This window comes from Crocodylus porosus, unplaced genomic scaffold (genome assembly GCF_001723895.1).
Source record: "Crocodylus porosus isolate Cpor-Errol unplaced genomic scaffold, CroPor_comp1, whole genome shotgun sequence".
Lineage (NCBI taxonomy): Eukaryota > Metazoa > Chordata > Crocodylia > Crocodylidae > Crocodylus > Crocodylus porosus.
The window spans coordinates 38,120,096-38,136,270 of record NW_017728907.1 but is presented as its reverse complement, the minus strand read 5'-3'; the positions used below and the strand labels follow the sequence as shown (position 1 = coordinate 38,136,270).

The 16,175-nt window shown below is 40.8% G+C and overlaps 1 protein-coding gene across 1 annotated transcript in view; it reads right to left on the bottom strand.

Annotated features, from left to right (window-relative positions):
* Window positions 1-2,507: 2,507 nt before the first annotated feature.
* SYDE2 (synapse defective Rho GTPase homolog 2) overlaps window positions 2,508-16,175 on the bottom strand; it is a 65,685-nt gene continuing 52,017 nt past the window's right edge. Inside the window, exons 5-7 of the mRNA XM_019531170.1 lie at window positions 14,266-14,447; window positions 10,872-11,103; window positions 2,508-5,391 (exon numbers count right to left, since the gene is read on the bottom strand). Of these exons, the coding sequence (XP_019386715.1) occupies window positions 4,898-5,391; window positions 10,872-11,103; window positions 14,266-14,447 (908 nt within the window). The 3' untranslated portion in view covers window positions 2,508-4,897. The remainder of the gene's footprint in view (window positions 5,392-10,871; window positions 11,104-14,265; window positions 14,448-16,175) is intronic.

Here is a 16,175-nt window from a genome sequence, read left to right as displayed (position 1 = left end):
AGACAGCCCACCCCAGGGCTGAAAAGCATGTTGGGGTGCTAGGAGACTCCAATTTAAACTAAACCAGGAAGGGGTCTGGGACAGAAATTCTATAAACTGATTTAACCAAAACAGTTAAATCTGATACTACATGCAACCAGGTTTATCTTAAATCAGTTCCAGCCATTGTGAAGCTGGTTTATGTGCACTGAATTTATGATGTTACAGGTTTAACCCAGTTTCTGATCACTTAAATCTGTTTGTGTGTAACTTGGTGTCCCTAGCCCAGGAGTTAGGAGGAAAACACTGTGGGTGCAGTGGCATCGTATGTGACCTTGAACTCATTTTACTGCAGGTCAATTTTTTCCCCTTTGGACTTACTAACTGGCTGCTGTACTAAGGTACTACATATTTCCATAAATTCCTGGAAGCTGCAATTCAGATTATGGCCTAGAGAGAACATCCAAGCAGTCCCTGTAACTGCATATGGCAGCTCTTTGAGCTGTAACTCATTGTTGGAGCCCAGTCCCAGCCTTTGGTTCTCCAGGGGCTCACTTCTGACCAATTAAATTAAAAAGAACGAACGAACGAACGAACAGAATAATCTGCATTGAAAAAACAGAGCTTGACTGGGCATTTCTAAGACTGCACTTCACATTTGCAGAACTGGAAGACTGGCAACCATACACAGGCCCACAACCAACATGCAAGGGAGGGGCCTGGAGAAGAGCTGAGGCTGTGTTGGGAGCCAGAGGACTGAGTACCTCTAAATGCCAAGGAAAGGAAATACGCATTACAAAGTACTCTGGACAGTAAAGGGTGCAGTCACACTACTACTGCCCCCTCACCCTTCCACCACACACATCTCAACTCATAAAAATGAATTTGTTTCAACATTGTTCCAAAATAAGTCATTGTAGTTGCTGTAGAGAAAACACAAGCTCACTAAAGGAAACTCATAAAGAGCTATTTCCAGGAAAATCTCATTCTTAAGAGGTTCTCCTTAATATGAGAAGCCCTGGCCCTGGCCCCAAGAATTTTGCTGCTCTGGTTGTGGAGAAAATAAAGTGAAGGAAGAAACTGGAGAGTCTGTCTTGCTCCTTAGCTTAGAAATTCACACCCCCCCCCCTCACAGGACAACAACAGCTCTTCTCACACTAAGGGTATATGAATGCCCAAAGGAAAGTCTGGCTGCCTGAGCAAATCTGACTCGTCTAAATAGTGGCAGGAATCATTTATTTCTAGTATATAACATTAATTTAAAGATTGAGTAGCTCAACCAAGTTAGCATGTTAGCAGAGGACAAGAGATACAGTACCTCCCAACTGATAGGAATGGATCCTGCCTTGAACAGAGGGTTGGACTAGATGACATCTTGAGGTCCCTCTCAGCCCCACTTTTCCATGATTCTATGGAGGAAGCAGCTGCAGTTCTGTTTCCAATCACAAATGTGTGGATATGGAGATGCATATTGCCAGAGAAAATAAGGCACTGATTAGAAGTCAGGAGACCTGGGTTCTGTCCCAGCAATGCTACTGACTTGCTGTTTGACTTAAAGCAAATCTGTTAAATTCTGCCTCAGTTTCACCGTATGCAGAACTGCACAGCCCTTCAAGATCTACTGATGAAGAGTGTTAATTACAATTATTGCATAAAAAAGTCACGAGGCATTAACACAAAATGCATCAGTGATGGCATTTCTTTAATTTACAGCAGAATAAAGATTAAGTAATCTGATCAATGCCTAAACCAGGTACACCGTGTGCATCACCGACCACACCTAGAAACATTAAGATGTCCACACTTTCATTTTGGGAAAGCATTCTGCCCACATATGAGTTAGGCAGAATTTCTATACGCGTTCTGGAAGGTAACTTGCATTTAACAACATCTAGTAAGAGTTTCAGGCTGATCCATGAAGTTCATTGGGAATTTTGCCCAAATAAAGACAGCAGAACTTAGGCTGAGAAGACGTACTCATTTTCACTTTGGTAGAATGAGACTGTTCTAATTCCTATATTTAACTTCTCTCGCCATGACGGATTCACATACTAATCCTGCTCTTTAAAAACCTGTTACAAAGCTAAGTCTCACAGAACACTGCAACTTGAACAAATACCATTATATAAATAGTTATATAAACAGGCACAAACAAAACAATAACAAGCACAAAATACACTTTGGCAATTATGTCTCAAGCTGAGCAGGGTATTTACAGAACACAAAGGCAATGCAGAATATTGTCATAACCAGTTTAAAAGTGAATCCTGCAAACAAATTATTCAATTGCAAAAATAAAACTTTGCTAAGGTGTGATTAGGTCCCTTACACTATAGCACTAATTGTACTCTTAGCCTGACATTCATGCATTTTTCACATAAAGTTATTATGTTTTACTGTTAAAACAGTAAAACCAGTTTTAAAGATCAACACTGATAATGTTGTATCCAGCAAGAACTTTAACACAAACATTCAAGTTACGAAATCCATGTTCATAAATTGTCTTTTTCAAAGGTGAACAAATTTATACTACAGAACCCATTTATTTTATATACAACAAACAAAGAGAACTTTAAAAATATACTGTTTTACCAAAGAAGGTAATGTAAATATTGTAATGATTTACAGAACTGATACAGAAACAGATTATGCCCCCAAGTCATCAATATTTACCCAAATTCCTTGCAAAAATAGGTTCATTCACTAACTTTTGTTGCAGAAATTATAAATTAAAAAGTACATTTGAATCCGACGTACTCTAGGCAAGATACTTTAATGGACCGACAAAAGATTTTATGAAACCAGAAAGCAATATAATATATTCTATCAATATGTATGTCTAGAAAAAAATTAAAGTACATTTTTAAGTAACCACTTACTAGACTTGTGCAAATATTGTTCTGTTAAAATTTTATTTAGAATTAAATTTTATACTTAAAAATCATACACATTCTGTAGGTATAAAAGTTTAAAAAAATACATTGATTTATTGATACCTTCTTCACGTTAAATTTACATTTTCAAACAATATTGTAGTTACTGTATTGCAATCATTGTTTTGCACATTTAACATACTTACAGCAAAAAATAAATTAATGAGAACGAACCATTTGAAACTATGACAAGATATTGCTTTAGAAATAGTTGGTAAGGCTCCATACCAATTCTGAATGCCATACTACTGTAATGAACAAACTGAAAACCAGACAATATACGGAAGTATGAAATGGCTAAAAAGCACTTACCACGGAGTTAATAAGGAAGTTATGATGGCATGTTAAAAGGTCACTCACAAGAATGGAGAAAATTTTACCTTATGCTGCTAATTGACTAAAGACCAGATGGTTGGATTTTCAATAAAAGAACTGCAAGAGATCTGCAAAGGAAAAATGTGGGTTTGTGCCCTTTTTTCACTTTGTCTTGATATATATAGAAGTAGCCTTGACATTATTTTTATTTAAACAAGAACAATTTTTCCTACCATTTTAATTAAATGAGAAGTTAACTTTTTATCACAAAAGACCAGAGAGAGAGAGAGAACTTACAGGGGGCCTGACGTTACACTATAAATTTCACAGATGCCAAGACAATATCTGGTTTAAATTGGGGGGGGGACATAATTTTCTTTTGCAGATTTCTTTTCTACATTTTCTTCTTTTTCAACATCTTTTTAAAGTTAAAAGCATTTGGAAGGTGGAAAGAGAAACTGCTTTTGTTAAGGATTTACCAACCCCTCCACTTCAACAAATGAGAGTTGAGAAACCTGTCCATAAATAGAATTTCTCAAATTAACAAAACTAGGAAATTAAAGAAAAACCAGACCATCACATCTACAGCAGAGAAATAAGCACAGAAAGAGAGAAATCTTTATAAACCTGCAAACCTCTCAGGCCTTCCTTAAATATCAGGTGGGATTAAACAAATGAAATAAGCACAACCCTTTCACTCCCCCTTGTCTGCATTTAGGTCACCTGTGAGAGAAAAAGGTTGGTTCACTGAAAACCTTTAGTAACCCTGGAAATACTTCTTAAAACTAATCTGTCTGGTTTCTGAATGCAGTTAATAGTCAACACCTGTGAACTGAAGCTCAACATGTGACATGTAGAGTCATTTATATTAATCATTCACTCTGCCCTCTCTCCTTCCCTCTGCACAATCTGTGCATAAATCAAGTGTTTTGTTACTCAGATGAATCCTGAATTTTGGCATCACAATGTAGCTTTCTTCAGAATTGTGTCATTTAAATTCATGTCCCCCCCCCACACAACTATATACAAACAAAATTAGAAAAATATTTAATTTTTGCAGTTTTAAATAATTACTGAAATGTGTTAATACAGGAATACATTAATATTTGTACAATTAAACGATATATATATGTATATAGATATGTTTAGATATATAAAGCATTTTTCATAGCAGCCTTTGCATTGCAAATGAAAAGGTGACAAATATAGTAGGATGTTATCTACCTTGTGTTCATGCTGCAACACACAGGTTCAGCAGCACCAATCTTCTTCAAAGATGAACCTTTATGCCAGATCTAGATTTTCAGGAAGGAGGAGTCCTGTTGCTATACAGAGCAGACAGTAATGTAGCTTCACCTCCTGTTACACAGCGCGAACTTCCAAAGTGCAGAATCCTCTTGGGGGGGAAAATGTCACTATTTTCTAGAGTCATTTCACATTGCCTAACATTGCATCTTAAAATGCAGAGGGCAAGGGCAAGGGCAAAGGACAGGGAAAATGTTGCACAGTGAAGGAATGTCTAAAATAAATATATTAATTCAAGGTGGGCCAAGACTATGCCACGAAGTATTCAGAACTCCACAACCTTTCAGAACTAAGCAACCTTTCTGTGGGAGAGGTAGGGCAAAGAACAGGGAAACAGCATCACGGGGTACCATACTGGGCAAGTATTAGTAACTGATATTCAATTTGTTTTTGTTGAGCTCCCGCTCCAGGTTTCCTATCAGAGTATCAATACTTTCTTGTAGATCTTTGAGGTTTACTTTGCGGTCCACCGCTGAATCTATTGTTTGCATTGTCAAATAGGTATGAAATGCGTGTTCTCGGGACACAGATTTTGGATACTTAATCAGTGCATCTGATCCATCAACTTTGCTACAGTCTTCCCCACTTTCTGTATCTTCTGAAGGGACATTATAGTCTGCTTCATTCAGGGTCTCTACTGGGTTTAAGAAGTAATTTTCCCCGCAGCTACTCCAGTCTCCTGCATAGCGATTACTTGAGGGACTGTCTAATCCAGCCGGTCTTGGCCTCAGTACTCCTGACATTTGAGTACTGCTTAAGTTCAACATCTGAGGCCGCTGCTTTTTGGGCCTCAGATAATTCAGAGAGGACTGGTGCCCTGGAAATACACTTGTCGATTCTTTGGTAGATGAACGATGCACTAGAACAAAGAAATTGAATAAATCATACGTGGATCATTATTACTAGAACAGACTAGCAATGAAAAGTTGCCATTAATTTCACTCTACACGCTCATGCATTAATACATGCAAATATATGCCCAACACATTCTGCTATTATTTTCTTTCTGCCATTTTTATTACTCAGATGAGAAAGAAAAATCTAGAAGAAAGCTCAGTCTTCAAGATTCATGCCAAATTCAAACTGCAATTGAGAGAGTTTATTTAAAAACAGAAAAAGTCCAGAGTACTGATTAACTCATTGAGTTAAATCACCATCTAGCTATGGTTCAAATTAAAGCCAAGAGCTCAGCTCACACGCCTCTCTGAACTAAACGGCATAACAGAAAGCAGGCACGGCCCATAGAGGTTAAAAACAGTAAAAATATCACCATTGAGAAACACCTAAAGAAGCTAAAGGCACATCAGAGTTGATCTCTCGCATTTCTCTTCTCTCTCAACTTTGTGCACTACTAATAGAAGCTCTTTTGCATTAATTTTTCTAAGCAGCCATAACTCCATGTCAGAGAAAATACACTCAAAACAGGTTTGATGATGTGTTACCTGAACTCATGATTAAACAGCATAAGTTACTAATAGTCTCCTCCTTTGTTATCCGTCTCCTATGGTAAACAGCACAAATATTTTTATTGACCGATGCCTACTAAATATAGAAACTGCAAAGCTATCTGTTGTGCACTAGACTATTACCTCTTGAAATGAGACACCATTCCCATTTGCGGTTAGCAATATAACATATACAAACACCTACAGATCAGGAAGATCTGTCCCTTTTAAATAGTGGCCTCCTCTCTGCATTTATATAAAATGGCCTCTCTAGGAAAAATCAGTCTCACTTTATGTACACCATGAAAATCTTCAACAACTCTTTGCATTTTTCTTTACATAATACTAACAAAAGCTTTTCTGTTTGGACTATGCTCCATTAAAGTGGAGGGGCCTTGGGTTAACAATAACTTGCCAGCTTTACACTCTCCCTCTAAACAAGGACTATTTGTTTGCAGTTAAAGAGTAAGGAAATAAAAGTATTGCACAACATGTTTGTAATCAAATTTGTTAAAATCTACAGGCAGATTTAAGTTTGAGAGACCAGACCATCTTTCCTTCTCAAGTCTCAGATATTTTTCCACTAAAAGAATGTAACAACTAACATTTGTGCACTGTTTTACTGAACTTATTATTCTGCACAAATCTTGTAAACCAATGGCACGGTATGCAGATGGCCTATTGCAAAAGGGGTGGAAACTTTTTTTTTTTTAAATAGTATCTTTTCCCAGTTTGACACTATGGCATACTCATATGAAAAGCTGGGACAGCTGAAGAAATCATGATATAATTGAGAGGGAGCAACCCAGTTCCCACCCCAGTTTAATTTGTAACTGGAAACAGGGACCTGTGTTCTTTTTTGTGAGGTTGAATTAGTTGAATCTCTTCTTCAATGGCAGCTCCAGGATTCAACACAGATTATTGAGTCAACATGCTAAAGCACATCCATAACAAAAAAAGAAGCACGTTTGGTTATGGCTGGATGCACAAAACCTCCGCCCCCAATCAGTGCCAGTTCCACAGCGTGACCTCTGTCAGATCAATGGACAGGGGAAGATCAAGCACAGCCATTTAGCTTTGCGATACACAGCTGTTCAAGCTGGGCAGGCTCTTCAGACAGTGACATTCTTTCTGAACCCGCTACTGCAGGCTTGTCCAACATGTGGCCCACCAAGGCATTTTCTGAGGCCCAAGGTGCTGCAATGGGAAACTAAAGTAAACACTCCAGCTGGGTCCGTCCCATCTGGAGTAGCATGCAGCTGAACCCAGCTTCCCACAAGCTGTTGGGGATGGGAGGAGCCCACTGGGTCTGCACCAGTCAGCAGAGGCGCTGGCAGAGCCGTGTGCCGCTCGGGACGGGAGGAGCCTGGCCGGAGCAGTAGAGGCTTAGTTGCATTTTCCCCCTGCATGCACATGGCTCAGCTGCCACTTCTGCTAGCCAGTGCCGACCTGGCCAGCCTCCTCCCGTCCTCAGCAGCACATGGGAAGCCAGCTTCAGCTGCATGCTGCTTTTCCTGGCCAGTGCTGACCCGGCTGGGCCTATTCCATCCGGGGCAGCATGTGGCTGAAGCTGGCTTCCCACGTGCTGCTAGGGATGCCTGGCTGGGTTGGCACTGGCCAGAAAAAGTGGCGGTGGAGCCTCCTGCCTTTTGGGACCAGCTGGCACAGGTAGGGAGAAAGTGCAGCAGCAGGTGGGGAAGCCACCACTTGACAGGGGATGGGATGGGCTGGCCGGGCTGCACCAGGGAGGGAAAGCTGTGGAGGAGCCCCCTGCAGCTGTGCTGTATACTCATTTAAGACAACAATATGCTCAAGAATAGAGCATGAATGATCTGGGCTCCAACATAAATTTGGAGCATGTAAAAATCTTCGTAAAAATACTGTCCAGTGTTTGGATTGTGTTTGCTTCTGTTTCTCTTTGTGCAGGACTGGGTGTTCAACTTGTTACTACGTGTTAAAGATCTGTTACTAACAAGTTATTAATTCAATAAAAGTAAATCTTCTTGAAGATTATTCTCAAAAATGCCCATACTTTGTTGCTTTGATTAGTTTCCACTCTGACTGATATCTTTTCCACATTTGATCTGTCCACTTGCATTATGCTTCTTTCATTCAATGAGAAGTGAGTAAAAGCAAGTGTTTATTTTAGTCAAGTGTTTGGTATTATTTCATTGTTGCTTTTATATTGTTTTTATTTTTGATTTTAAACCACATTTCATTTTCACTTCCTGCAACTTCATTGGTGTCAAAGGTCATGTGGCATCACTTCCTGATGTGATACCGAATCCAGTGAGGTCTTTGAATATGGCTCACTGGCCCACTGGGTGATAAAAAATTAATTATCTGGCCCCACATTCAAAAAGGTTGGACACCCCTGTGCTACTGCTTCCGAATCAAAAAGGAACACATTGGCTTAGCCAGAAAATGCCAATTCGTTTCTGAGAGTACCTGATGGACAACGAACATTCAAAAACAACACACATAAAACAGAAGAGTTTACTTATATGCAGTTTTTTTTCCCCCACACACCACTGAGTTTCCTGTCAAACCCATCTTTCCTTTTGCTGAAATATAAAGGTATAAGTAACAGTACCTGTTACAGACCTTCAAGTGGCATTCAGTTCCGATTGAGAGCAATACTGTACCAAAGATTTTTGGCAGTAGTAACAATCCCAGTGATACTCCCAGGGTGGAAGCTATCGTTTGTAACTGGGATAGAGAGGTACTCGTGGAGGCGGAGTCTGTCCCAGAACACGCTCTATGCTGACCAGTATCTGAAGCAGCATAAGAAAACTTTGGGGCACTTTCAAAAAGCATTTTAGTGGATTTCTGTGGTTATTCGGACCTGTAATATTTGCTGTGTCATTTCAAATAGGACTGCAAAAAATGTCTGTATTTCCTTCTACTTGTACCCAGGCAGGATGAATAAACTTCACACAGGTCTCACCCATGGCCCGATTATGCCTCCAACAATTCTTTTATTTCACTAATTTTAAAAAACACTTAATAGGTGCTTTTAGAGTTACTGCCACCCTCTTTGAGATCTCTGCCACAAGAATGAGAGCAGAGAACGTTGCTGGATACAACAGTAATGTAGGAGGGAGAGCTGATTTCAAATACTTTTAAGATCTGTATGCGATTTTTAAAAAAAATAGAAAAAAAATCTATAATAAAACTTACACTGTTCACCATTGTGCTCCTTCTGTGGTACAGTTACGAGGTAATGAATTGCAGACTGCATGTATTTTGTACATCATATTTCTCACACACTTTGTCTACTATTAAACTCACCTTGCCCAGTACAAATATTCCTAATCTTTGAATTTTCATACAGCCACAAGCGTTTATGTATTTATGTTAAACAGCATGCCAGAAATATTTTTCATTCTTCTCCTCCCCGTAGCACAGACCTAAGTTCCAGGAGTCCTTCCTGGTGGTCTCTGGCATGAAATGCTTTGAAAATCATGTAACATGAAATAAGGAGACCCACTCAGTCACACCTGAAGACATTTTTAGGAAGAAAAAGCTGGAGAACCACTGCTGTGTAAAACTGGACAAGTGGAAAACTCCAGTTTTGTGACAGGGTTCAATATTATTTTCCTAAATCAAGCAGACAATATACGACCAACCTTAAATTCAGTTACTTTATTATTACTCAGCTATGTCAATTTATCCTCCTGTACCTACACACAAAAATACTGCCATGCTGCTTTCAATAAAAGGAAGCTGGTTCCTTGGCACGCTAAGTCTGCATTCCAGACATGGCTTAAGTGGTCTTCACTGACTGGTCATTTCAGGCAAATCAGGTGCATCAAATCTTCATCTGCCTAATGCTTAAGTAGCTCTAAATGATGGATATTCTATTGGCCAGAGAATATATAAGAGCAGGAACCATTCATCAGATGCCAATCATGACTATAAAAAGTACTTATTCCACAGCAATCTTCTCAAATTCTCCATATTTCAACAGCTGTGAGACTGCACTGAGCCTCTTGCTGTAGCTCACTGCATTACTTACATAGGAAATAATGTAGTTCAGAAGACAGAACGCAAAAATAAGTCTTGATGGGCCTAAATAAAAGCTTGTGGAAGTTAACATATTTCCACTGATGTGGTGGCCTTTGGATCAAGTGCTTTTGAACATCAAGTAAAATGAGAGGTTAGTAGCATCATTCCCCTCTTTGAAGGACAGATCTTGACAGGGCAACTGTCCCAATTTGTGTTTTGCCAGGGTCATTAAAGAAATAAGAATCTCCCTTTCCTTCCACTTGAGACTAAATCCAAGGACTGATATGCACGTAAAACACCCAGTATAACGAGTGGGTGCTATGGGTGCTTTCCATCTTCCTTGATTGGTTCACTACAGATACGGTCTTCAAAACCATCTCTTACAAAGCTGTACCATGTTCAGCATGGGGTCTCTAGCCATCTTACTGTAATACAGTATGAACAATTATAATCCATCAGGTCTCTCTATAGAATTTAAGAATCCATAAAACAATAGAACCTAAGGCCTATTCGGGGCAAAGCAGGTACACATGATAGGTAGGTTATCTGCACAAGCTTTACTACTAGCTGACTATATTTTACTTTTCTCCCCCCGCAATCTCACTGCTGCTTTGTTGATACAAAATGCTGCAAACAATTTTGTTTTTGCAGGTGCACTTCTAGACCCCGTCGTATCCATTTTGTAGAGGCAACTGATATGGATGACTTCCCTTCAAAGAAATTCAACAGTGGAACATCATGCAGATGATCCAAATGCTGTAACTTGTGACCTATTAATCTACAGCTTAGAAGAACCAGTCTGTATAATCACACAACAAACTACTAGTTATTGTATCTCAAGACTTGACATTACCTTCTAAACCAGACAGTATTTTTTAAGTGTTACCTGGCCACAGCTGGAGTAAATAATGCAGAACTTCTATGTGCTTTTTGAAATCGAGGGCACTAGCAAGCTCTTCTGAATCTGTAAAGACTCTGTTGTTATGATTGGAGGTCTCCTGCCTTTGGCTCAGTAGTACAGGGCCAAAACACACAGCAAGATTCTGGCACGTCATCTTATTTACTTCATGGTAAGAAGCCACTAGTTTCAGGTGATCCAACAGCACCTTCAGGGTTGCCTAGAATAAAAAGGTAAGTTTCAGAAAACCAGATTCAAGAAGAATGCATCATACCATTATCCTAATGCTGCTGTTCTAGAGAGCTATAAGTCAGGGCTGCTAGTCATTTCTAGGGTTTTTCTATAAAACGCCTATCGCTGCAGCATCTAAAGTACCAAATGAAAAATGTATTAGACTCCAGTACAGCACAGGCTGGGCAAGACAGACTTTATGGGTAAAACTCAATTCATCTCTTACCTGATTCTCAGTTCTATGTGGATGGGTTTTCTTAAAGTGGAGAGGGGACATCAGGGAAAGGAGAGAAGCTGCAGAAGAAGCAGGGATGGTCCAGATAAATGGGAAAAAAAGAAACCCTTAGTATGGCTTCAGCAACAGAACAAGCCACAAGAACACAGGCTAGATAGATTAAAAGTTTCTCTGGCCAAGTCTGTCTCATGTAGATTTACACCTGGTTTTTACATCTGATTTATTAGATTTACACCTATTTTTTCACTATTCAATAGAGATGCATCGATATATTGGTTCATATTGTATCAGTACCAATGAAAGTATAATTGACATTAATCGACAATCAGCTTTTTTTGGCCAATGTGGCCGATAATGTCACCGATAAATGCCACGTGCATGCGCACAGCTGCAGCATGCACGCAGCCCACCAGCTTGAAGAGCAGTGTCTGGCTGGTAAGCCTGTGGGGCGGGGAAAGAGGCATTGGGGAGAAGCAGATCAAGGCCCCCACAGTGAGGGAGGGAATGGGGTAGGGGACGGAGCCATGGGTAGCTCGTCTTGGGGGGTGGGGGGTGCACAGGGGCAGCTCCCGGCTGCTGCACACACTCCTGGGGAGAAATATGGGGGGCACATGCCCCTCAGATCTGTGTACAGTGTGAGGGTGGGCCACCTGCTGCGGGCCATGCCGTCTTCTTCCCAGTCGGGTAGGTGCTGGGCTTGGGACAGGAGGCAGCAGCACTGGGAGCAGGGACTACGGCAAATTTTGAGGTGGCTGGAGCCCAACCTGTAGCCACCCCTCCCAGCGCTGCTGCCACCTACCCTGAGTGCAGTCCCAGCCCACTACCCCGCTGAGAAGAGGTTGGCACAGCCCCCAGCCCCCCCTCGCCCCACACACAGATCCAGGGGTACATGCTCCCCATACCTTCCCTGGGAGTGCACACAGTCACCAGGAACTGCCTCCCTCCCTACCCCCCAACTTCTGGAAGAGCCACCCACAGCTCTGTCTCATGCCATGCCCTGCCTGGGTAGCACCTGGTCCCTGCCCCAGCTCTACACCCTTCCTCACCAGGGGGACCTCAATCTGTCGTCCCCCCCCCATGCCCCTTCCCTCCCCATAGACTTACCAACCAGACACTACCCTCCAAGCTGCCAGGCTGCATACCAGCAATCGGATCTGTATCAGCCGATACAGCTGGTTAATGACTGGCCATCAGTATCAGCCAAAAAAGTCTTTATTGTTGCAATCCTACTATTCAAAATGCTTATCTTCCAAAGATTCTTTCATGAAGGGACCATGTATATTTATTTAAAGGGATGGATTTTTGGAGTCTATACTCCTTTTATGTAACATCACCACACTCTGAGTAGCTGCACTAAAGTTAGGACTACCTGAAAAATACAGCACTTATGGACACTGAACTAGATTTATAACCAATGGATTACGCCCATTACTTGAAAAGGCCACCTCTAGAACCACTCTGAATCCTAACTTCAGCTACAAATGTGTAGTACCATACATAGCCAGGTACGTGTTATGGTTTTGTATTCACTCAAACAGTTTAAGTCCTCCCGATAATCACATAGCAAGAAGAAATGGTACCTTTGGCCAGAGGTTGGCAACCTTTTGAGGCTGGAGGACAGAATGATCCAGTTTGGGTCAGAGAAGAGCAGGCACTAGGATCTAGCCACCTATTTTCCCCCACAGTGGCATGGGGGAGAGCACCTGCAACCAGCACTTCGTCCCAGAGCAGCACAGGAAAGCAACTGCTGTCCCCTGCCACTGAAGGCCCACATCTGCAGACTGAATCAAATTGCTCTGCGGGCTATAGGTTGCCCATCCCTGCCTTAAGCAGTATATCAGACACTCCTCTCAAAACAACAGGCAATGAAGTATTAAGTATTAAAATGTAGGATCAAGAAAGTATTCAACCTTTTGAACTATCATCAGAGAATGGAAGACTTGGATAAAGACATGAAAGAAAGACTGCTTCTTTTCACCATCTATAACAGAGCCATCCTCAATGAAGAATGAGCCTTTCACTGCAGCACGAACTATGCCAAATGTGAAATTATTTACTTATTGTTTTAAGTGACCAGAACTGAGTATGGGAAATATAGAGAAGTAAAAACCAATATACAGCGAATAAGCAAATAAATAAAAAACTATTAAAGGAACATTGATTTACTGCTTCACCTTTAATTTAAGCAATAAAATAAAGATTAAATATTTACTCTGTTCTATTTAGTTTAAGGACCAATTGTATGTCCTTCTATAAATTAACTTTAAGTTCCTTAGTTGCTAATCTGTTCTGTTGCTTGTAAAATCTATTTGTGGGAATATTTAATCAGGTTTTATTACAAACCAGATATGCCAGTAGCACGCTGTTAATAATAATGATTGAATAAGTGGGATTTCTATAGTGTTCATGAACTACACAAAATCTTTACTTTCCCTATCAATAATATATTAATTGTGTGGGATGGACTACAGCAGCCATGCAGAATGCTCATCAACTTTATTTTACAGAACAAGGCACCTTGTGGACATATACATTTAGGAAAGAAAAAAACCCAAAATTTAACAACTGAACATTAGGCCAGGACACCAAGGATATGAAAATATAGATATGCTAAAAATCCCATATCTTGTCAGGATTTTGCAACCAGCAGCTTTAAAAATTACCATAAGCCATTTTAACTCAGTTTTATACAGTAGCAGCAGTAACTCACAGATGGCAAGATTAACTTAATGCAGTTTCAAAAATTTAAAGATAACTTGGAAATGGAATCAGATCAAGTAGATGAAATAAGCAAGTCCTTCAATTATAAACAAGAAGTATGCAAATTGAAAGGCACTTTTTATTTGGTGCATAAGGGCCCCATAATCTTCTGTAATTAGCAATTTATCACCGCTTTGGCTTGGCCATAATGCTCACCTTCTCAACCTCCTGTAGACAATCCAGAAGGGCCACTGTGTGCTCAGAGTCACTTGGGTCATTTTCACAACCACTTGCTGTCATTTTCAGGGGATTTTTCACCATGGCATCCAACACTGCTTCATAGAGCTGCTTGGTTATCAAGGGAGAGGGCAGCTCTCTTAGATAATCCTTGAGAACACCTTCAGAAAAGATGCAAAAATAGCTGCATTAGCAAGATGGACATTTCAGAATCCCTTGGAAACAGTAAGGCACATAACCCACATGTCTCACAAGACAGTTCTCTGGGCATATGTTCAACATCTTACATTTGTACGCTAAAACAAAAAGCAGCAGCAAGATAAAAAGTATACAATAAAATATCAGTTAAGGGCTTCAAATGCTGGGCTTATCAGCACTTTTAAAACAGCATCTTAGTACCTCATAATACATTATATTGGTTCTTGCAACTTAGAATCTTAGAAAATTAGAGTTGGAAGAGGCCTCATGAGCTAGTCTTGTCCAACCCCTTGCTCAAAGCAGGACTACCCCCAACTAGATCATCCCAGCCAAAGTTTTGTCCAGCCAGGTCTTAAAAACCTCCAAGGATGGAGTCTACAACCCCTCTGGATAACCTGTTCCAGCATTTTACTACCCCCCCAATGAGAAAATTCTTCCTAATATCTAATCCCAGCTTTCCTTGCTACAACTTGAGACTGCTGCTCCTTGTTCCATCATCTGCCACCACTGAGAACAGTCTAGCTCCATACTCTTTTGAACCCCCCTTCAGGTAGCTGAAGGCTGTTATTAACTCTCCTCTCAATCTTCTCTTCTGCAGACTAAAAAAGCCCAGTTCCCTCACCCTCTCTTCATAAGTCATGTGCTGCAGCCCCCTTACCATTTTCACTGTCCTCCACTGGACTCTCTCCAATTTGTTTGCATCCTTTCTGTAGTGGGGGGCCCAAAATTGAACACAGTATTCTAGATGTGGCATCAGTGCTGAATAGAGGGGAACTTGGTCCAAGATGTTGATGGGACCACCACATAAGCACCAGACTAACTGCAAATCCTTTCCAAATCCTTCTTTCTGCATTACATTCAGTATATGAGCTATCACATAAAATGTGTATGGTATAAAAGCAGAGTAACAGCAAAGGTGAAGATAGAAATCTACAAGACTTGTGTGCTATCATCCCTGCTTTATGGTTCAGGACCATTGACATGCTAGGCATATCAAGGGACTGAACAGCTTCTACATGAGATGTCTGCATAAGATCTTGAAAATAAAATGGGAAGACAGAATACCAAACAGAGATACTGGAGTGCACAGGACTGACACTCTTAGAAATCACTATCAAGAAGAAAAGGTTGGGATGGATCAGCCATATCAGGAGAATGAGAGAAGACTGTATGCCCAAGAATATTTTGTATAGAGAGATTCAAGATGTCTCTAGAAAGCAGGGTCACCCTTTATGGAGCTACCAAAATGTGCAAAAATTTTATGAAGTTGTTCAACATCAATGTAGAAAGCTGAGAGGACCATGCAGAATCCCATCCAATCTGGAGGGAACATCTGGCACTGAGTGCAATACATAGTGGCTGTGATCCAAAGGATGGAAGCACACAAGCCCCCATGGCTCACAAAAAGCATCTGGGAATGTCTCCTAGCAAAAAGGGAGGTGTACACCCAATGGAAAGGAGGGGCCATCACCAGGGATGACAATACTGAGGTTGCTCGGGGATGTAGGGGGGCAGGTGGGAAGGCCAAGGCAGAGATAGAACTGGGACTAGCTTCCTGGATTAAGGACAACAAGAAGTCCTTTTTTAAATACACAGGGGGTAAAAAGAAGGTTCCAGGTAATGTGGGGCCCGTGCAGGACATGCTAGGAAATGTGGTCGTCACACTAGATGACAAAGCTAACATATTTAAC